Below are 24,170 nucleotides of genomic sequence, written 5' to 3' on the forward strand. Positions count from 1 at the left end.
GATATGAAGTGAAATACCTTCTCTCACTCTCAGTGACTGCTGTGGAAAGTAAACTTGGAATTGATAGTACAAAAATAAACACAATAAGTACATTGCTCATACACTTGTATCTGGGATTGGCTGTTTTTAAAGTTGAGTGACTATTCAGATTATTACATTTTGCATGTGCAGTTGAATTAGTTTTGAAAATAATACTATCCAGCTGTACCAGGGCTGCCAAAAATGCGTGAGACTTACGCATGTTCATGCTTTTTTGCGGCAGTATCCTTGGATCTATTTTTTTCCCTCTTTGATCTTTTCAATTTCGGCCAAATCTCACGCATTTGCTTAATGAAAAGTTGGCAGAACTGCTATACATGTGTCAATGAAAACTATGGCAGTCGTATCCCTCAGAGCATTTTGCTCTTTGATTCTATTTTGGTGGGCCTTTTGTATATGAATAAATCATAACTAATGGCTATTTTTCTTACAGCTTGTGGTTCAACCATTAACAACTTGCCCATGTTATCCAGTGGTACTTCCTGTTATATATCGGATGTATGTACAGATGTAAGATGCTGTGTGTCTGTACCATTTTTCGGAAACCATACATTTGATTTTTCACTTAATTTGGATGGATGTACACAGTACATGGTGATGAGTTTGGAGAATTACAAGGAACAATTCATGTTAAGTGACTTCAACTTCGGACAGGAGGATTATTTGTGGATTAAAGGAGTATTCAGACTAAAGTATGTGGTTTATTTTATGTCGTGCAAGGATTGTGAAATTTTTCACACAATTTTGGTCATTTTGAGATGATTTAAAAGTTGGGGCTTTTTTTTTTTAAACTGACGAAATTTTTCACACTGGATTCATGGCATAAACAAGCTTGAGTTGATCTTTTCAGCGCATTTAGTTCATGAACTTTGCTTACTGTTTATCTTAAAAGTTCAAGAACAATTTTTGGAATGCTACAGTTTAAAATAGGATCAATTTTAAACAGTAAACAGCAAATTCCTCAGAAATTGCCAACGCTTCTTTCGATTTTCATTGATTTTGAAGATGAAATCAAAAATGAAACTTTAATGCTCATACTAAAGTACAAATGATTCCTGGATATTTCACTGAAATCACTGAAATGATAATTGTATTATCTTTAAAAAGTGTTTGAATATAACAGATTTTAGGTGTCAGACCACCAATTACTCCCTCCAATTTAGAACGTATGTAAAAGTAACCCTTCTCTGACACAAAATAGTGCTTTTGATGTCCTTGTTTACTTAAACTCACCAACAAATTTGCCGAAATGAAACTTTTGGTGAAAGAGAAATATATCTAGATCATTTTGAGCCAAAATTTACTTGTCTAGTAGTTTGCATTAAAAATTGAGGATTAATGCGCTCCATAGTATACTAATTTTAGATTTCCAGAAAACCAGGTTTTTTTGGAGTACATCTGTTTGAAGGTCAGTTATTTTGTTAGAAGGCTTTAAAGATATGCACGGTGAAAATTGGCATGTAGAAAGCTGATACATGTACAATTAAGGATATACCTGGTTTCTATGAAGTTAAACTTAAGGTAAAATATTTAGAAAGCTGTGAAAATTGCAAAATTTGGTTGAACAGATAGGGATTTTTAATTGGTGGTCTGACACCTAAAAGTCGCCCATGTTTTATTTAGCATAGAATTTTTTTAATTTTAATTTTTAAATAGAATTGTTGATTGTCAATAGTCTTTGCTGAAAAGAAAATAAATAATGAAGAAAGTTGTCATGAAATTTAGAATTTTTTTATGATATTAGCTCTGAGCATGTGATCACTGTGATCTTAGCCAATATTTCCCAAAAGATAAGTGCTGATATAATAAATCTCCGTAAGTTTTTGTCTCACCTGCGAGACTTGAGTATTACTATCCAGTGGGGGCAGTGTAAACAATTTGTATAAATCTTTATATTTCAAAAGGTAAAAGACCTTGGTGCTTCACATCTGTTATGCAGATACCTTATGTTACCAAATTTTTGTCTGTCATATCTCCATTTTCCTTGACCTCACTTTCATGGTTCAGTGACTGCATATTTGGTATATGGGTTTCTTGCAAGGTTTTTTCTAGGAGTTAAGCCCCTAGAACTTATTTGCACCAATATTCTACTGCAACAGTTTGTCATCGCAATTCCTCTGAAACCTCACTACAGAATTTCATGAAACCTTTTAGATAATAAGGACATACTATGTAGATGTGCATATCGACAGGAAATTATAATTTTTATTTTATTTTCTTAGAGTTATTCTATTTGTCCAGTGACAATGTGGGGACGGGGGTATGTGAGCACACTCACTAAGGTTCGTTAATTAGATAATAATCTGTTTTAGATATTCAATCACAATCCAAATACAGAGCTGTTTTAAGCTTAAATGTTGTGTCCATACTTGCTCATCTGTTCAAGGTTCAACATCTGCAGGAAAATCCAGTTTGCTTTCACTTGACAACTTTTTGTTATCTTTTTTAACTCAAAAATTAGAATAAGATAGGAAGAAAGTATATACAGGATAAATTTAAACAGGATTATGTAAGATACTTTAACACATGAATTTTTTTTTGTATTCAGGTACACAATAGACGATTTGCCAGACCAGATTCTGTACAGAGTATCTGTTATGTTTGAGGTGTGTACCACAAATGGTGCACCATGTGAATACAGCCTTACCTGTTTTAATTACATATATTTTTCTATCCAGGTACACAATAGACGATTTGCCAGACCAGAATCTTTACAGAGTATCTGTTATGTTTGAGGTGTGTACCACAAATGGTTCGCCATGTGAATACAGCCTTACCTGTTTTAATTACATATATTTTTCTATCCAGGTACACAATAGACGATTTGCCAGACCAGAATCTGTACAGAGTATCTGTTATGTTTGAGGTGTGTACTACCAATGGTTCACCATGTGAATACAGCCTTACCTGTTTTAATTACATATATTTTTCTATCCAGGTACACAATAGACGATTTGCCAGACCAGAATCTGTACAGAGTATCTGTTATGTTTGAGGTGTGTACCACGAATGGTTCACCATGTGAATACAGCCTTACCTGTTTTAATTACATATATTTTTCTATCCAGGTACACAATAGATGATTTGCCAGACCAGAATCTGTACAGAGTATCTGTTATGTTTGAGGTGTGTACCACAAATGGTGCACCATGTGAGTACAGCCTTACAGTAATGGACAGTGTTGAACTACCAAGATCATCATGTCTACCAGAGTGGGGTTATGGATATGCTGAAGTTGGTAGGTTTACTTACATCATTTTCATTTGATATGCAGTACGTGCCTATGTTTAGTTTTTGGGTGATTGACAATGGATTTTTCACAGCTTTTGTAATTTAAGTGACATCAGTTTTTGGAGCATGATAATGCCAAAAAATGATGGTTCACAATATTTCTATGATATGTTATGGTTAGTGTTTAGAATTAATTTTAGTAAAGACCCTGTGGCCTCAATATTACGATATATAAGAACTTTTTATGGCCCCCCAACCAAGTTGTCGGTGCCATATAGTTTACCCTTGTCCGAAATTCCGATATTCCGATATCCTATAATCCTGTAATTCCGTATTTCTGAAATTCCGTAATTCCGAAATTCTGTAAATCTGTAATTCCGAAATTCCATAATTCTGTCATTCCGTCATTCCGCAACAAACCATTATACAGAGTTTTTTTTCTAAAAGCCTTCAGATATTGGACTAATTTTTGGTATGTGAGTTAACCATGATAAGTTACAGATCAAGTTTAAGTTTCGTTTTGCTCCACTCATTTTTGCAAAAATTACTTGCTTTGGACTTTGAGAATTCGTTGAAATTCGTTGAAAATCACAGTTATACGGATTTTTTTTCTAAACGCCTTCAGACATTGGGCTGATTTTTGACATGTGAGTTAAGCATGATAAGTTACAGATCAAGTTTTAGTTTTGTTTTGCTCCACTAATTTTTGCGGAAATTACAGTCTTTGGACTTTGAGAAATTTTTGAAAATCACAGTTATAGACTTTTTTCTAAACGCCTTCAGATATTAGGCTGATTTTTGGTATGTGAGTTAAACAGGATGAGTTACAGATCAAGTTTAAGTTTAGTTCCACTCAACTAATTTATGCCAAAATTACTGGCTTTGGACTGTGAGAATTTGTTGAAAATCACAGTTATACGGTCTTTTTTTTTTAAACGCCTTCAGATATTGCGCTGATTTTTGGTATGTGAGTTAACCATGATGAGTTACAGGTCAAGCTATTTTTGCTGAAATTACAGGATTTGGACTTTGATATATTATTGAAAATCACAGTTATACAGATTTTTTTTCTATACGCCTCCAGATTTTGAGCTGATGTTTGATATGTGAGACTACCATCATGTTTGTGTCCACGTGTTTATATTGAAATTGCAGATTTTTCAACTTTTTGGGACGGGGCCATTCGTGTCGCTTTGACACATCTAGTTTTGTTTTATGATGAAACTGGAAGGTAATATAGATGCAATTATTTCCCTTCTGTTTATGTAACTAACCTTAAAGTTTTTAAAATTCTTTTACTATAATATTTTTCAGGTTTTACAAAGGAACAATGGAAGACAAGACGAGGCCTTGGAGATGATGCTATACTGAACTACTGGCAGATTGCCAAAATATTGGAAGACACAGAAATAGCTTTCTACCAAAATAAACCTCGCTGTAATCATACCATGGGAGACTACCAAGGATCTGTAGATGGCTGGGTTATTAGTAAGTCTAAAATGTTCTGTTTATTAAATCAAACATGCAAATGACATTTGTTGTCCATTTGTGTGATGTGTTTTATCATTTGATTTTGCCATTTGATTAGGGACTCTACGTTTTGAATTTTCCTCGGAGTTCAGTATTTTTGTGATTTTACTTTTTAAAAGCATGTAAATAAAAAATTCTTTCAAATAGTGGAGAATAAAATCATTTTCTTTAAACCTTGTCTTAATTCAGACAGCATGCTGAATGAAAGCTTATAAAAATATGCTTTCGTTCTAATAAGTGTTGGGTATTGGTTTTTAGCTCACCTGGCCCATAGGGCCAAGTGAGCTTTTCTCATCACTTGGCGTCCGTCTTCTGTCGTCCGTTGTCATCGTCGTCGTCCGTCGTTAGCTTTTACAAAAATCTTCTCCTCTGAAACTACTGGGCCAAATTTAACCAAACTTGGCCACAATCATCATTAGGGTATTTAGTTCAAAAAATGTGTCTTGTGACCCGGTCAACCAACCAAGATGGCCACCAGGGCTAAAAATAGAACATAGGGGTAAAATGCGGTTTTTGGCTTTTAACTCAAAAACCAAAGCATTTACAGCAAATCTGACATGCGGGTTAAAGCGTTCATCAGGTCAAGATCTATCTGCCCTGAAATTTTCAGATGAATCAGACAACCTGTTGTTGGGTTGCTGCCCCTGAATTGGTAATTTTAAGGAAATTTTACTGTTTTTGGTTATTATCTTGAATATTATTATAGATAGAGATAAACTGTAAACAACAAAAATGTTCAGCAAAGTAAGATTTACAAAAAGGTCAACATGACCGAAATGGTCAGTTGACCCCTTTAGGAGTTATTGCCCTTTATAGTCAATTTTTAACCATTTTTAGTAAATCTTAGTAATCTTTTACAAAAATCTTCTCCTCTAAAACTACTGGACCAAATTAATCCAAACTTGGCCACAATCATCATTGGGGTATCTTGTTGGAAAAATGTGTCCAATGACCCGGCCATTTAACCAAGATGGCCGCCACAGCTAAAAATAGAACATAGGGGTAAAATGCAGTTTTTGGCTTATAACTAAAAAACCAAAGCATTTAGAACAAATCTGAAGAAGGGTAAAATTGTTTATTAGGTCAAAATCTATCTGGCTGTAAATTTTCAGATGAATCGGTCAGCCCGTTGTTCGGTTGCTGCCCCTAAATTGGTAATTTTAAGGAAATTTTGCTGTTTTCGGTTATTATCTTGAATACTATTATAGATAGGGATAACCTGTAAAAAGCAATAATGTTCAGCAAAGTAAGATTTACAAATAAGTCAACATGACTGAAATGGTCAATTGACCCCCTAAGGAGTTAATGTCCTTTATATTCAATTTTTAACAATTTCCATTGGGCCAAGTTCATTATAGATAGAGATAATTGTAAGCAGCAAGAATGTTCAGTAAAGTAAGTAAGATGTACAAACACATCTCACCATCACCAAAACACAATTTTGTCATGAATCCATCTGTTTCTTTTGTTTAATATTCACATATACCAAGGTGAGCGACACAGGCTCTAGTTTAAGAATAAGAAAATCATTTAAATCAGTCCTTTAATGAAAATAAATTTTACCTAATTTTAGATGAAAATAATCTGTTTTTTTGGCAAATCATCAAAAATAAATCATGACAAGCTTTAAACACTTTAGTAACCATATTAAGAACCAGAAAATTTTTAAACAAAAGAAATACAGATTTCTGTCCTTTTTAGTATTGCTTCATTTTTAGAAGAATGATGCAGAATAAAGCAAAACCCATATATATACAACAACAAAAAAGGTTGAAGTTTAATTCATTATTCATCAGAAAATCAGTTTGATTCCAATTAATTTGGAAATTTAAAATCAATATTAAATGAATTTTTGAATTATTTTGTGCAAGTCGATATAATTATAATAATTGTTTTTATCATATGTTTAGTAGTAAATACAGTAGGTTTGCACATTTGATAAATAGCCTGCTGTTTAATCCATATTGCGCAACTTTGATGCGCACCCTTTATCGCATATCCCTTATCACACCCCTATTTTTTTTTTTTTTTATTATTTTATACAGTCAGTTTTGTTTTTTTTTGCTTCAGAAAAATTTTCCTCAAAGCATGAAAGTAGGTCCAATAGAACGGTCATTCGGGCGTGACGCAATTTATTGAATGACGTCATTGTTTGGTATGTGACGTCACGAACGTCAAATTTATATATTTTTGGCACACTAAATGGAACTATAAAAAATACAAAACACACAAAAAAATACAATAATCAATAAAAAACAACAGCACGCAAATTGTAAGGTAATCTGGATGCTTCTGATAAGTAATTGAGCAGTTCTTTTAAGGCCTTTGAAAGAAGAAAAAGTAGAACTGAAGGTAACCGAGTGCTATGGATCAGAAAACAGTTCATACAATATAATACTCTCCTGTTGAAATATATGATAAAGCGTATAAAACATGGCAAAATCTGTATCACCCTTGACCAATATCATCCCTCAGGCCTAAAGGCCCTTGGGCTGATATTGGTGTCTCGGGATGATACGACATATGATACACATTTTGTCATGTATTATTCTCTATTTACAGACTGTACACTAGGAGTGTCCCCTGGTGTCCTTGATGGCGATATTGTTTGTTTAATTGGTAGTAAATGTTCTGAGGTGTCTTGTTGTGTCAATGACCCTGAGACCATGAGTGACTTTAATGCCTACCTTAATCTGGACCCCTGTGAGTTCATCTTACTGGTTGGAGTAGAGAAATATAGTTTTGAAGTATCTCTAATTGATTTTGACTTTGGTGAGTATGAGTGAACGTTCTATATTTGATTAATCATTATATTTCCTCATGAATAATGCATTAAAATCTGTTGGGTTTGCAATTGAAGAATTTCTACAGCCTTATCATTCAAAGTAGATAATAAATATAAACTTACTCCTTCTTGTCTGATATTCACCCTTCCATTAATTTACTGTGAAAGTACTTTTATCAGTAGTGTTCCAATTTTCAACTTTTATGGATGGCTTTTATCCACAAAATTAATTGTAAAATATACCAACTGTTGTCCAAATCAGGACAAGGAAATTCGAAAGTTTACCAAAAAAGTTTGACTATACAACTTCTGACAGGTATACAAATAAATTATACCCTGCTTCCATGATGAGCAAGTGGTAATGTACTGATATTTTATTGCAAAATAGTACATTCTGGGACCTCTTTATGGTCCCTGTTTAAACTATGTCGACTTCTTGGAAAAAAATAGTGACAATGATTTGTATTTTTTAGAACAACTAAAGTTTCAAATGCAGGATAAACACTATATATTTACATTGTCAGAAATATAAAATGTATTTTTCTCGCCACAAAACAGCAGAAAAGCTCATCAAGTCATGCTTTTAATCCTATTTCCAAAGCTTAAGTACAAATAAATTTTATATTTTCCGACAATGTACATTTATTGTATATTGCAGTTCAACATTTTGAAAGACTTGAATTGGGTAAATTTAATTTTTTATTTCCGTAACAGAGAACTCTTAAAAATGAGAAGTCATATGGTAAAGTGATATTCTTGTGTAAGACTTCTAAATCAAAAGCAATAAATAAAAGAAAAGATGTCTTTTTATGACCATTATTTATTGAGATTATAATATTTGTGTTTTTGATAATTTCAGAGAAGAGTTATGAATTGGACCTTGGTGGTATATACAAAGTGAGGTAATACATTAAAATTTTACAAATTAGGAAACCTTTTGTATGATATAGTTGAAAGCATGTCAGGATAGAACCTCTAATGCCTTGCCATATTTTCATATATCTATGAATAAAATAACACTACATTTTCCGATGAATCTGTTACATATTTCTTGGAATTCTTCTTATTTATTACAAAAGGGCTTACACATGGACTATTCAATGATTTCTGGAAAAACAGACATATATATGGAAAATATCCAATATTATCGCTATTTTACGAATTTTTCCTTTGATCTTGCTGACTGATAATTTCCCTTCTCAGCGGAGTCGAGTGATATGAAAATTATTGCTAGAAACTAAGGAAACACATGCCGTTGTCAAGGAAGTTAACAACCTCTTAATAGGTAAAACAGAGATAAATAGATTATCATTGGTCATCTCGATTCAATTGCTTTTCTCACTTTCGCAGTACCAGCTCAAGCGAGAAAAACAATATTCATTAAATTAATGTATGAAGGAGCTCCCTTTTGTTTTTTTTATAAATTTTGATTTTACGTTTCTGAGTTATTGGGTGTTATTTATTAATAAAGGGTGACTTTCCAGTTTTTGGACAAGAACTCAAAAATCCTTTAATCAGTTTTCATGAAACTTTGGTCAATTGTTTATATCTGTTGAAGTGAGATGCCTTTATATTTTTTAAATTTTAGATTTTACTTTTCCAAGTTATGTGGTTTAATTCATTAAAAAAGGGGGGATTTTTCCATTTTTCAGACAATAACTCAAAAATGCCCTAATCTGTTTTCATGAAACTTTGATGAACTATAACTTATTTTATTGATTTGTATTTATAGTTTCTCTGTGAATGATCTGATGTACAGTGGAATGTATGTGGTCAACATGACGGTCAGCATCTGTTGGAGTAGTGGAAAAGATTGTCAGTTTGTGTCACAAGTTTTCCAGAATACATTGTTACCTAAACATACGTGTGATACACAGACGAACTTTGCTCAGTCAGGTAATTAAAAGGACAGCTACTATTCTCACATAAAATACTTTAAAAAAAATACTAATAAGTCATGAACGTTCAGCACAACTTATGATCAAATTTAACTGTCATGTGAAAGACATAACAACTAGTGTTGGATAATCAGTTGAAATAACCAACTGATTATCAATTACTATCGGTTGACATCAACCAACAGACTATCTGTTATAATGGCATTGTTTTAATTTGCCCCTTTTTTAAAATTATAAAATCTCAAGCAATCAGCCATATTGAATATGTCTTATGCATATATTCCAAATCATTGCAGCTTTATTTGTTAATGTTTGATCTTTTGTGTAGTTTTCATAGTTTAATAGATAATTAAAAGAGTAAATCAATTGGAAACCAGATTAAAATTAAACATATAACAAAATTTATTCAAGACAATGAAAGTAATAATTTCTAAACATATAGCTGTATCAAAATATGAATAAAAAAGTGTTATCTGCCAGTATCTTGTGTCTGACTGATTTTTTTAATATCAATCTTTACCTCAGAACACAATTAAAGTTAATTTGTCTTGTTTTATGTCTTCAAATGTCATTTATAATTACACAATTGTATATATTTCCTTGTTAGATACTTACCAACTAAATAATTGTATTTAGCGCTTATGAAAGATTTCTCTTTAAATGAAAAAAAAAAGAAAAGAAAATATCATTTATCAATTAATTTTATATGAGGTAAACTATTCTGTTATAGAAAATATGTTTATAGAAATATATACATATAACTAAGGGGATCTATTCAAAAATAAAAACAAAACAAAAATACAGAACTGGAAGGAAAATTCAAAACAGAAAGTCCCTTATTAAATGGCAAAATCAAAAGCTCATACACATCATATGAATGGATAACAATTGTCATATTCCTGACTTGGTACAGGCATGTTCTTGTGTAGAAAATGGTTGATTAAACCTGGTTTTATAGCTAGCTAAACCTCTCACTTGTATGACAGTAAAATGAATTTCCATTATATTGATGACGATGTGAGAACAATCAAACAGACATAATAGGTTAAATATTCTGTTATAATCTTAATTACCATAAAAAACAAACAAATATGTCAGCAAAGAAAAACAAAAAGGCATATAGACTAACACATTAGCAAAAACAAAAGACAAGAATACAAAAATTTACCATAGCACAATAATACAATGACGGGTTTTATAAGTACTGAGCCGTGTCAAATGAATCTTACCAACAATAGCCTAAACAGTAAAAGTATTAATAAACAAAGACAAATTAAAGAATTATATAACACAATATTAAGAAGATAAAAAATGTCAGTACCTAGAAAAATTAACTAAAAGAAATTTCTAGAACGTACTTATTAAATGTAAGTTTCAAATTTATTTTTGTCAAAAATCAGAATGCTTTAATGTATGCTCTTGAGTTAGAAGTACCGGAAGTGAAAGAAAAAACTTCATAAAAGTTCATAGAAAGTTGAGTTAGAAGTACCGGAAGTGAAAGAAAAAACTTCATAGAAAGTTCATAGAAAGTTCATAGAAAGTTTACATTTTAATGTTGTGTCGTTGTTCCCCTCTAATATTTAATGCGTTTCCCTCAGTTTTAGTTTGTTACCCCAATTTTGTTTTTTGTCCATAGATTTATGAGTTTTGAACAGCGGTATACTACTGTTGCCTTTATTCATCTTCACCAATATTTTTGAATGTTGGACATTGTTTAATTGTCATCAGCTGATATTTTTGTTACTATTTGTCTGACTGTGCATGTTAAATGAAAATTATAAATTGACTAGAAGTAGATATGTTAATAAAAACGGAAATGATTACAACAATTGATTTAACAAAATCCCAAATGATTATCAACATCATTGAGATGAACCAACTGATTTTATACTTCCAATAATAGGAACACCACTAAGAACAACACATGCATTTTTGTTTAATTTAAAGAATCTTAGTGTTTCATGTTAAAACCAACTGTGTAATAACTTATTTTTAAAACTAAATAATCTAATTATGAAGTTAACAAAAAGAAAATAGGGAGCCTTTTTGAAACTATTTATCAGTTTAAAATTGACATATATGTTCATTGAATAGCATACAGTGATTTGTTTTCTGCAGATATGAACAAGACACTCATTAGTTTTATCTGTATTATATAGGATTTAGTTATATCAACTGGCTCAATACAACTGGATATACAGATGCCACACCCCTGATAGGTTATGCCCTAGATGACCTTGAAGAAGTCCTTGGAATTGTCAAGTTTTATGAACCAACTGGTTATGCTGTAGTTAATGTCAGTAGTAATGGTTGGAATAATGGTTAGTGCATTCACATATCAAGCAATCTCCAATTTTCACAAGTTGTTTAACCTATTTCTCTTATGGTCAACCCTTTAAATGTGTAAATTAAAAATTCTAAAAAATGTTGATCTAGGCTATTGCACATTCCTGTATGAGGTAACATGTATATGTCCTTTTCCTGTGTCAAACTTTAATATCAGACATTTAAAGACTTTTTGTACGCTTCAGAATGTAATTAAAGCAGATTTTTGTATCACTTTTTCGTATCACACTCTGTGCAGTGTGATACGAGAATTATCTATTTATGTAAGAATTAGATAACAGGCCACAATCATAAGAGAATTGAAATTAGGTTGAAATTTCTTTTTCATAGAAAAACAAAAATTCTTTTCTATAAAAAATTATCCAATCATGGTTATAAAGAATAATACTGAAACTAATCTACTCTTCTTGGGTTGTTGCACATATTTGCTAGTAAATCAAAATGCTTTCTCTTTACATTTGAACCTAAAAAGTCTTCTTACTTATATTTAAATAGTGGAATACAAATATGTTGAAATGTTTTTCACAATTTCAGAATGTGAATTGGGTATGATAGAGTTACCAGACATTTCTCCTGCAGCAAATTGTACTCTTCAGCCACATTGTACTGCAGTAGACTGTAGTATGTTCTCACCGAGACTTGGCAGGAGTTTTCATGCCTCAGTAGATATTGACCCCTGTTATGCTCATATGATGGTACAGATAGAAAAAATGAACTTCAATGTCCGACTACTGGAAAAACAATATGGTATGAAATGTAGTGTAAATTACTAGTTCCCAGAATAGAGCCAAAATTGGTATTATAACTGGTATTATTATAAAAAACAAACTGTTGAATATGTTTTGTGTACTTGAAATGCTAAGTTTAACTAAAAACAAGTGTACATGCACATTTTTGTAAGTAAAAATCTGTTATCTTATCAAAATCTAAGCTATTGAATTCTTTTCATTCCTTACTGTAATTTGCCAACACCTTTTCCATATGCAGTGACTTTAACCACAAGACCTCTCATTAGATTTTATACAACTGCACAGTTCAAGTGCGTGGGAAAAACAGTGATTATAAAAAAAGGTAAAACAAAAGTGCAATGGAAGGTAAATAATGTTAAAAAAAAAAAGGAAATTTTACAAAAATATTGAACTCCGGGGGAAAATTCAAAACATGAAGTCCCTAATCAAATGGCAAAATCAAAAGCTCAAACACATGAAACAAATGGATAACAACTGTCATATTCCTGACTTGGTACAGTCATTTAATGATTATGAAACATCAATTTAGAATACTGAGTCAATTCAGAATAAGGAAATTACAAAAGGAAATACCTGTACCAAGTAAGGAATATGACCATGGTATTTGTTTGCTTGATTTTTTTTTAAAGAATAATGATTTATATATTATAGTTATTAAAAGCATACATATTATTTAAAAAAAAATCGTTATTTATAACCATGTATTTCTAACTATTATGGTGATCACAGTAAATTTTAGGTAAACATTCTATGAGTCATTTCTTTACTCTTATTGTTATATGCACCTTACAAATCAAACAGTCATGTCACCAGAAGAATATATCTGCACTATTAATCTAATGCTGAAATATAAAACTTTTTGGAATTATTTCATCTGCACCCATTTTGTTCAGGATAGAAGACTTCTTTGCTTGTAGTCTTAGTTCAAATTCTAAATGTGTTGAGGGTTGTTTGAGGACGTTTTAATTCTTTTTTATTTCAAATGTGTCCCGGTTGAATAAAGGACCTTTAGCTTGAATATGAGATATATATTATAATAAAAAAAAATTAGCCATTTATTGTTGATTGACCATCTTTAAAATGTTTAAAGTTATAGTTTATACAAATTTCTAAGAAGTGGTCCCAAATATGCATTGTGTTCTGATTCTTTTTAAATATTTTTAGGGTAAATGTTTATGTTTGATGTGAGGTTGTACTTGTACTAATCTTAATTTCATTGTCTGTTGTTTATACTGTATCTTTTCTTTGGTAATCTGTTATGTAATAGGAAAATGTGTGTTAACACCTGAGTAAATATCCAACCTGATACTGTTCTTGCAAATTTCTTTGACATGACAATTAAAACCATCCTGATGTAAACTTCTGCCCTATATTTCAACTTTTGCTAATAATAGTTATCAACAGTACCAGGATTATAATTTAGTACGCCAGACGCGCGTTTCGTCTACATAAGACTCATCAGTGACGCTCATATCAAAATATTTATAAAGCCAAACAAGTACAAAGTTGAAAAGCATTAAGGATCCAAAATTCCAAAAAGTTGTGCCAAATACGGCTAAGGTAATCTATGCCTAATAAATGTGTCAGTGAACAAAATCCTCAAAGTCACAAATAATGAGTTCATAGTAATTTAAATAATTTAATTACCCCTGATTTCTTTCAGAACTCACCATTTGAACTCGTGATATGTAAAATTAAGGATTTTGAGCTCACATCAACATTATTATCAACCTAATTTTTCCTGTTATAACCTATCTTGTAAATAAACTCCTGGGAAATATTGTGTAGCAATGCCATTGGTATCCATGTTTGAATTAAACATAAATCATAATAGAATTAAACTTTTATTTTCTATATATACATCACTTATAATTTGGCCCTTGGGGAATCTACTCAGCTATAAATTTTAATGTTTTGCTCCATGCGTAAACCAAGAGCCTAGCCATATATGTGCATACTGAAAAGTAGCAAAGTATAGACCTTTGGCTTGACATCACACCAATCCAATTGGAACGATGGTTCAAAATAAATGTGTGAGGCTATGAGGAAGCCTATAATTAGACAATGAGGAAGCCTATAAAGAGGCTATGAGGAAGCCTAGTAGTGTTGATGTTGAATTGGTGTTTGAATGAGTTTGTATGAAATTTGACAGTTTATCCCTAGAAATTCTTTGGGGATGAGTTAATTTTTTTAAACAACCAGTGATAAAATTTCATAAATGTCCATAACACAGATGGTAACAGGTGAGTGTCCCCAAGGATTTGTGTGGTAAGGGAGGGGTACCTTCAATAAAACCATGAGAAAAAAAAACTAAAAGTAATCACATAAAAATAACACATTATCAAAATCAATTGTCAAACAAAAACAATATCATAGAGAAACTTTGTGAAAACATGCATATGGCACATTTGAAAATGAGCATTCCCTTAAATTCTACCTAACCTACTTTGAGCTGTTTTAATAGATGCTGGCATTACCCTAATGTATCTGATGTAACTATCTGAAGACCAGCGCCCTAATGTTTTTATCAAGTGATCTTCTGTTTTTGCCTTACCAGCACTAGAAGCTGCCCCAATTCTAAAACTATGACCATTATAATGACTTGAGTTGAAGCCACATATATCCAGTACTTTTTTAATACAGGTGAGGAAATATTGTCTCTCCAGAGGTTTCTTATCAATGGTTATAAAAAGTGGATCGGTTTGATTAGTAGGAGAAAAATCCTTCCTTATTTGTATATATTCTAACAAAGTTGTGTAAGGGCAGATAAGCTGACCTAATTTATGTAGCTGTATATTTATGCCTTTTCTAAAAGGATCAGTTTTTGATTGTTTTAATTTCAAAACTACTAAGTCTGTGTGAAATACAACATCTTCAATACATAAATTTATATCTGGATCAAATTGTGAGGCCTTTGACACTGTAAACTTGCCACATCTCAAAAATCCATAAAATGCGACAATGCATGCAGTTCTTAACATTAAATCAGTAAACTTGGAACAAAAACCTTTTCTCAAACAATTTACAATTTTTTCCAAAATTCCAAAAGTTATTGGTAATCTTATGTGATTTTTGTTTTTTTTCAGTCTTTTTACAGAATTTAAAAAATAGTGAAGCCTAATTAAAGGTGTATTATGAGCAGATTGCAAGGGATCATTTTGAATACCCTGTACATACTTATACCTAATTCCACATAAATATAGTTTAATGGTATAGTATTGTAAACTCAGAATTTTAAAGCAGTGGGCTTTGAAATAAATTCAAATATCCTTAGAAATAGGAGGTAAACTAGAAAATTGAAAACCATTCAATAGCATAAAAGTCTCAAATTTTCTGAAACCAGTATCATAAACAGTTCTAGTAGTATTAGCAATATGACTGTTCCTAAGTTCATTCACTGCTTGATTTAAGACCACATTACATCCGAGCTGCTTGGGCACTTCATTGGATGTTGTGCTGCACTGGGATCTAGTTTGGGGAATCTGTCTATCTGAAAAGGAGGTAGAGCATCACTTATGTCATTCTGATATCCTGGAACACATACATCCCGATTTTCAGACCCTCTTCCGTCCCTCCCGTTAAAATTTGAACTCTTCCGCTTTTTGGAAATGTCAACCTCCTAAAAATTTTTACAAAATCGATAGGGACAGAGAAAAAGTCAGAGAAACTCGAAATTGATATGGGAAAAATCCAAGAAAAACAGAAGTTTCCTATTGTAAAATAATGTCGTAAAAAAGGTTAAAACTAGCCTGAGGTGTTTAGGATTAAACTGTATATACAACTATAAATCAAAGATAATAGGCAATTACCTGTGATCAACTAGCTATTTTAAGAAACAAGCCTGGTTGATTAAAAGTGAAATACTGACAAAGGATTAAATTGACTAATTGTACAAGTTGTATAACAATGTATAAATAAACAACGATTTATTTGATGCTGTTGAAAACATGGAACATTTACTGAACCTCAAAGACAAATGAAATCAACTCAAATATGATATTGATGGCTTGTTTTCTATCTAAGCCAATGGAATACCCATATAAGTATAGTTGTCTTGGACTATTCTAAAATTTTAGAATTTGACAAAATGCAAACCGTATTTTATCACCAAATACACCCCAGCAAAAAAAAAGAAGACCAAGTATCTAGCCAAATTCAAGTCTGTCTGGAGATCTGATTTTAATTGGTGCAGATCCAGTACCAAGGGTCAAGACCATGCTTACTACACTTCATGCAAAGCTGACTATGGTTGCCCTAATGACTGGACCAAACTTATGGAGACAGCTACCAACAGCAAGCCTACAACTCTATCAATTTAACACCTTCTGTTACAAGCATGTTCAGAAGTGGTAGAGATTCTTTTTGCCAACTATGTATGATGGCTGATCACTTTATCTTGAATTATACATAATGAATAAATATTTGAAAACCTTTTAATCTTTTCTTTTATCAAGTAAAAATGGATATGCAGGAGTTTAAAGGTATATAACTATTGTTCTTTTAACCAAAAAAAAGGAAGATATGCAGTATAACACACAAAAAAAAACATTGCGTACGTCGATAAAAAATCTCCAGTTATGAGACCAAAACTCCAGCTGAAAATTTCCAAATCTCCAGTTGTGGCTTGACAACTCTGTCACATGTATGAGAACATGTTTCGCACTAAAATGAAAGTTGTATTTACAAGCAAACCATGTAAGTTTCCTCATTAATTCAGATATTATGTCCACATAAGAGTATTCATCAGAATGCACTCCACATGAAAAATTTCTAATTTGTGTTCCTGAGATGAAAGATGCATTCTCTGTATTTCCTTGTAAAATTTTGTTATTTCCCTTGTTAGAAGTTTCACTCCTATTTCCAATCCCTGAATGGTTATACCACTGTTGAAGGTTGAATTCACGATTTCTACTCGTGTGATGAGTATTGTCTCTGTTAATTAACTGTTTGAAGGTCTCCTGAGGTCCTGCAAAACACTGAGCTATGTTTTGTGATTCTGCAGTCTTGTTCCTGTCTGTTCCACCATTCTCATTTTGGCCATTTGATACACTGCTTCTGTGTTGATGCACTGATTCTGCCAAGGTAATCGGAACAGTGCTTTCTGGTGAGGAATCTGTGTTAATCTCATCACTAACGTTCTCTGTCTGCTGTGTCTCTATAGGTGTTACTCCTTCAATACTATTCTCAATGTAAAGTTGTTTTAACACTTGTTTTGACATTCCAGTAGGTGTTTTTATTCCCTTTATGTTAAGTTCTTCTTTCAGTTTGTTTATAGTCAAGTTAGATGGGTTATTAGAATCCTATTGGGTCTCATACAGAGAACTCCTAGTCTTCCTTCGCACACCTTTTCCTCTACCAGACATTTTGTTGTCAGTTATTCCAAAATAATGTTTATTTCTCCAGTTAAATTAGTCTGAATTATATTTAGTTGTTTAAACTGTAATATAGCTTTAGTAAAATAATCCAAACACTGAAAGTTCAAGTTTTTAGCTAAAACGCTATTAGAGCCAAGATTAGTCTTATAACTGCTTAATCTGTATTTAAATAAATTGATATTCAACGCAGCATACACAGGTTTTAATACACAACTTCTTAATACTGGATACTCCTAAGTGGGAGGAGTTAAAACTGCACCCAGGTTAATGTATCAAGAAACATTTAAGGACAAAGGAAGTCAATTGTCACAAGTGGTTACTAATTAACAAAACATGTATATATGTATTGGAACTGATGTAATTAAACCTCCTGTTACAGTGACTTGACTGTTAGTGTTGCTATCCACCAATTGCAACTCATTCAAAATTTTGACCAAATTGCAATTTGTTTTATTAAACCAAATTGTTCAACTGGTCAGAATATTGAACAAACTGTTCAGTCAAAATGTGAAAGTGCAAGGTGATAAAATAAAATATACTTACAATCCTATAAGACTTTATCTCCACTTTTATGATGTTGTGACAAAATTAGTTTATCAGTTTGTATAGCTATATTATAGTCATTTCCATGCTGAAGGGGAACTGTTTATTTTGAATTGCTATAAAATTGTCCAAACTAAGCTTTCATATAGTTTTTCTTTCTAAAAGTATTGTATATTTATAAGAATCAGATATCATTTTAAATAAAACATCATATATTCATTAAAATATGTGTGAAATAACAATATGCTATTGATAAGTTTCCATGGGGAGATAACCTAAAAAAATATTCTTTTGAATAAAGACTTTTTGCAAAAAAAATGATTATCTCCCCCATGGAAACTTCCTACAAACATATATTGCAATTTTACACATATTTTACTGAATATGAAATGTTTTAATTCACATAATGTCTGATTCTTATAAATATAGACTACTTTTAGAAAGAAAAACTATATGAAAGCTTAGTTTGGACAATTTTATAGCAATTCAAAATAAACATTTCCCCTTCAGCATGGAAATGATTATAATATACCAATACAAACTGATAAACTAGTTTTGTCTCAACATCATTAAAGTGGAGATAAAGTCTTATAGGATTGTAAGTATGTTTTATTTTATCACCTTGCACTTTCATGACTTGGCTGTGGTTTTCTACAGCAGTTGGTTCAAATTTCTGACCAGTTGAACAATTTGATTTTATAAAACAAATTGCAATTTGGTCAAAATTTTGAATGAGTTGCAATTGGTGGAGAGCAACACTAACAGTCAAGTCACTGTAAGAACATGTGATAAACTTCACATCTAACTGATTGAGATATGATAATAAATCTGTTTCATTTCAACAGTAAAGAAAACACACATCCTGGGAAAATCCTAAAATAACGACTACTGAGTGTAAAGAAAATCAAACTATGTATAAACATTACTTATATAACATATGCAGAAAATGTAAAAGCTTTGTGCTCTCCTTCATTTGGCCTCACACTTTATGTTCATAATACTTCCTGTCCAGTGTCTACACAAACATTAATGGAAAGCAGATGGTACATTTATACATTTCATTCACTGACTCAAATACCAGGATTTACAAAAATTAAATGACCAGTATTGGGATTTTGAAGGATATCCCAGGCCCTGATAGAAAAGATTTTTTCAGGACAGCATTTTGTTTAATTTATAATCAATTTTTAACAATTTTTCGTAAGTTTTTGTAATCTTTTACTAAAATCTTCTCTGAAACTACATAGACAAATCAAATTTTTGAAATAATAATTCGGTTGAAAGCAATTAGAATAAAAAAAAATTAGATTTTGATCCACACAGATTCCTTTAAAAAAAAGCATTATTTTTGCATTGTTTCATACATCAATTATAAAAAAATATCAGGTGAGCAACAACGGCTCCTTGGAGCCTCTAGTTTGTAATAATTGCCATATCATTGTAGTGTTGGTCTCACAATTGTAATTTCTGAAATTTTATGAAGTTTTGGAAAATCAGATTTACAAAATCTTGTATCTATGCTTGCAACAAGTTAAGCAAAATTAAATGTGCAGTTTGGCCCATAAACTGCTTTTATATCTAGAAAATACAGGCTACAATAAATGTAAATTTAGGAGATAACTGTATTGTATCCCAAAAAGAGGAATTTGAGGCTCAAAATGTGACTTTTTCGTTTATTTTGTTAGAAATTACATACCAAAATAAAAAACAGAATTCAAAATGGTGGCTTTCTTCGTTATGGACTGGTAGAATGTCCAATGTTACCCTTCAAAATATTTGTCAACGTCCAATGTAAATTATCATTATAAAGGAATAGTATTAGAATATATACTACTTATCGAAACATTAAAAATTAAACAGGGGCTAAAAATTATATAAAAAGGATATAAATTTTTGTTATGACATGGTTCATTAAGCTTTCGGCGTTTAATTATATTTTAGGAGATTTATGGCAAGTTTGGCTGAGAGGAATTGTTAGAATTGAGTAAGTAAATTGTTCTTTTATTTACTGTTTTGTTATTATTTTGCAATATGTAACATCTGATTTTTCAACATATAATTCTTTGAATTTGAATACGCTTTCTTGATAATTTATGTATATAAAAACAAGCAAAATTTTTACCCCTCTTATTAATGATTTGAAACTTTATTTTTATTTTCTGTGTATGTACATTGAATCTAATTGAGAAAAAAAAATGTTTCAACAAAATCAAGCCAGTCTGTGATTATATGAGTATTTAAAAATGAGATCATCATTTTCATAATGCATTGTCATCAATATACTATTTATAAACACTCATTCATCCATAAGATTTTATTGACTTTGAGTGAATAAATCTGAAATTTATCTTTATTTTTATTTTGTTTACTTCTTAGCTTCACCATTCATGATTTACTGAGTGAGAACCTGTACTTAGTAAACATGAACTTGAGTGTTTGTTATGAGTCATCAGGAGCATGTGAAGTTGGACCTGTGAACATATTTGTCAACACTTTACTTCCCAAGAAAACTTGTGACTTTTCCAGTGACTTTGTTGTAACAGGTATGTATATACACTGCTTTACAGCATAAGCCATTCAAGTTTCAAGTAGGTTTCTTGCAGGTGGTCTATCCTGATTTTGATCTGTATTGAAAAAAAATGTATCATTGAAAATGAAGCTGAGAGATGGAAAAAGACTTTTCAGGAAAGATCTCTGGAAATGAGCTGTTGGTTTCATCTGACAAATTTCAATGATACTTTAGAAGTAGCTCATTGGTTTGATTTAGAATCAAATGAATAGGATAAGAGATACATGATTTATAGTTTGAGAAAAGATTTATTATGGAAAAGAGAATATTTTCCATTTGCAATGTCATCAAGATTGTTTGTTTTTATATACATTGTGCTTATTTTAATTAAATAAAGTATTAATACAGAGGGAACTTGAATATAGCATTTGCTTACTTAATTGATTACTGTCTCCAGGAAGTTCCTTTTATCCAATCATGATTGGAAATCATAATTTCTGCAGCCCTAATCTTTTACTAATTGCTATGGTTGGTATCTAGGATGCTAGCCAATCATTGTTCTTAATTTATTTAAATTATCCAATCAGATTGTTAATTACAGTCTTTGTTTTATAACAAGCGCGCTTGATCACTTTTGAATTTGCACAAAGCGTGTGCAGGGTGCTTTTCATATTCCAGTTACAATTCAATTTTATTCCCACCCACCACATCATTCGCAATACTTGTATGTATGTTGATTTTATTTTTTATGACTATTTGTTATCATTGTATGGGTCACCTATTTGTAGATTTTGTTTTGTTTGTTTGATGATATTGTATTTTAGTGAAATCTTTTAATTTTAATTTCATGTGTATCAGTAGGTTAGTTTCCATTTTCATGTTGATAACCACAGTTGTTTGGCTTTCAGCTTCTTGTGTGGAGTACCACAGACTTACCAGTGAATTGATATTTGCGAAACAATAGATTTTTATGATTCTTTCATTGTTCATTGTCATGTTTATTATATAATGAAAGAAATTAATAAAACTGTGGTTAGTTTGCCCAAACCAGTATTTTGTCTCATTTCAACTAATATGTGTTATAATTATCTGGTCCAGCCTGTGCATAACGGTTAAACTACGAGATTCTGTTCGGCTTCAGAAACATGAGCTCTTCAGGGTCTGGTCTTGCATCCAATTGTGTTATGGGCATGGACTAGAATATAGCCTTTGTCTGCTGGATGCATATCACATACACACATACTTACATGTAATTCTCTCAGAAACCCATGAGGATGTGGGTGGGGCCACAACAAGTGCATCTGGATTAATAGTGGAAATAAATATTAGAATTTTTCATCAAACAGGAAATTGTTTGGATAAAATTATAAAATGATTCAAAAACTGGATATTGGTTTGAAATGATATATTTTTAGGGAAATATATGAAAAATGTTCTATTTTGAAAGGAAATAACTTGGTTTTTGGTGGAAGAAGACTTCAAGTCTTCAACCGACTTTAAAATCATTGAATTTTCCGTATGCCGCATTTGTTTCTGTGTATTACAATTTCATAACAACTTCTGATTCCTGACACCGATTTTTCCACATGAGTAAGCATCTGAATCATTTAATTTGTAAATTAGGATTGAAAAACAATCACTATCGTAAATATGTGCCCTTTTATTTATGTAAATTATTAAATTTCATCTCATCTACATGAACGTTATTTGTTTACTTGTAACCAGATGTTTTTACTGTAGATATTTGAAGTACGCATGCGTGAATTTGGTATCGGGACAACTCGCCCTGTTTACATGTTCGCCCTTGAAGTTACGAATTTGCAGACAAGAAGATTTTGTTTTTAATAAATAGAAAGGATCTTCATTTTATTAAATTGTTTTCTTTATTCATTGTTTTCCTTTGTCATGTGAATTAGATGCCTTTCTACTTCAAATGGTTTGAACCTATTTATAAAATTATTCAAGACTCAGTTGACAAGGGCAGTACGTTGCTGTTGGGAGAATTTTGATTAAACTCTAAATGCTCATAAGAAATATAATCTAAACTGAATGTACCTCCTTCTGAATAATTTATTGCAATATAAATATAAATCCCTTTTGACAAGAGAAATCTGACTTTTGTCAGAAATATTTGTTTCACATGTGCAAAGGTAATCACGTGTGACGGCAATATTGGTTTGTTTACAAATATGTGAAGAAGCCTCGAAAACGTAAACTTAATGCAATACTATATTATCAATCATGATTATTTTCATAAATTTAAATTTGATTATTTAAAGAAATAAAATTATAACAATTACGATTTTAGATTAGAGATTCTACACAGACATCTATTTGTAGCCAAATTAGTTTACCTGTGTGAAAATGTAGATAATGGTCTAAATGGATGTTAATAAGGGTCCCGCCAAAGGCGGTCCCCTATAGTGATCAGTCTGTCCGTCCGTCCGTCCATCCGTCCGTCCGTAACACTTTGTGTCCGCTCCATATCTAGAGAACCATTATGATTTCATACTTTATACTTTACATGTTTATTAACCACCACAAGAGGGCGTGTCATGATGTATGAACAACTTCCTAGGTTAAAGGTCAAGGTCAAAAAACTTTGGTTTCAGTTGACAACCCTGTGTCCTGTGGTGAAGATCGTGTCCGCTCTATATCTTGAGAACCGTTATGATTTCAAAGTTTATACTTGACATGTATATGAACCAACACCAGAGGGTGTGTCATAATTTATGAACGACTGCCTAGGGCAAAGTTCAAGGTCAAAAACTTTGGTTTCAGTTGACAACCCCATGTCCTATGGTAAAGATTGTGTCCGCTCTATATCTTGAGAACCGTTATCATTTCAAAGTTTATACTTGACATGTATATAAACCAGCACCAAAGGGTGTGTCATAATTTATATGCAACTTCTTAGATCAAAGGTCAAGGTCAAAAACTTTGGTTTCAGTTGACAACCCCATGTCCTATGGTAAAGATCGTGTCCGCTCTATATCTTGAGAACCTTTATCATTTCAAAGTTTATACTTGACATGTTTATAAACCAACACCAAAGGGTGTGTCATAATTTATTTACAATTTCATAGGTCAAAGGTCAAGGTCAAAAACTTTGATTTCAGTTGACACACCCATGTCCTATGGTAAAGATACAATTTTTTAATGCAC

At 31.6% G+C, this 24,170-nt stretch overlaps 1 protein-coding gene across 1 annotated transcript in view; it reads left to right on the forward strand.

Annotated features, from left to right (window-relative positions):
* LOC143056124 (uncharacterized) overlaps window positions 1–24,170 on the forward strand; it is a 98,822-nt gene that overhangs the window by 27,488 nt on the left and 47,164 nt on the right. Inside the window, exons 15-24 of the mRNA XM_076229210.1 lie at window positions 473–731; window positions 3,108–3,277; window positions 4,585–4,758; window positions 7,363–7,572; window positions 8,445–8,487; window positions 9,318–9,481; window positions 11,643–11,804; window positions 12,364–12,576; window positions 20,438–20,480; window positions 20,873–21,039. Of these exons, the coding sequence (XP_076085325.1) occupies window positions 473–731; window positions 3,108–3,277; window positions 4,585–4,758; window positions 7,363–7,572; window positions 8,445–8,487; window positions 9,318–9,481; window positions 11,643–11,804; window positions 12,364–12,576; window positions 20,438–20,480; window positions 20,873–21,039 (1,605 nt within the window). The remainder of the gene's footprint in view (window positions 1–472; window positions 732–3,107; window positions 3,278–4,584; window positions 4,759–7,362; window positions 7,573–8,444; window positions 8,488–9,317; window positions 9,482–11,642; window positions 11,805–12,363; window positions 12,577–20,437; window positions 20,481–20,872; window positions 21,040–24,170) is intronic.

Source organism: Mytilus galloprovincialis, chromosome 13 (genome assembly GCF_965363235.1).
Source record: "Mytilus galloprovincialis chromosome 13, xbMytGall1.hap1.1, whole genome shotgun sequence".
Lineage (NCBI taxonomy): Eukaryota > Metazoa > Mollusca > Bivalvia > Mytilida > Mytilidae > Mytilus > Mytilus galloprovincialis.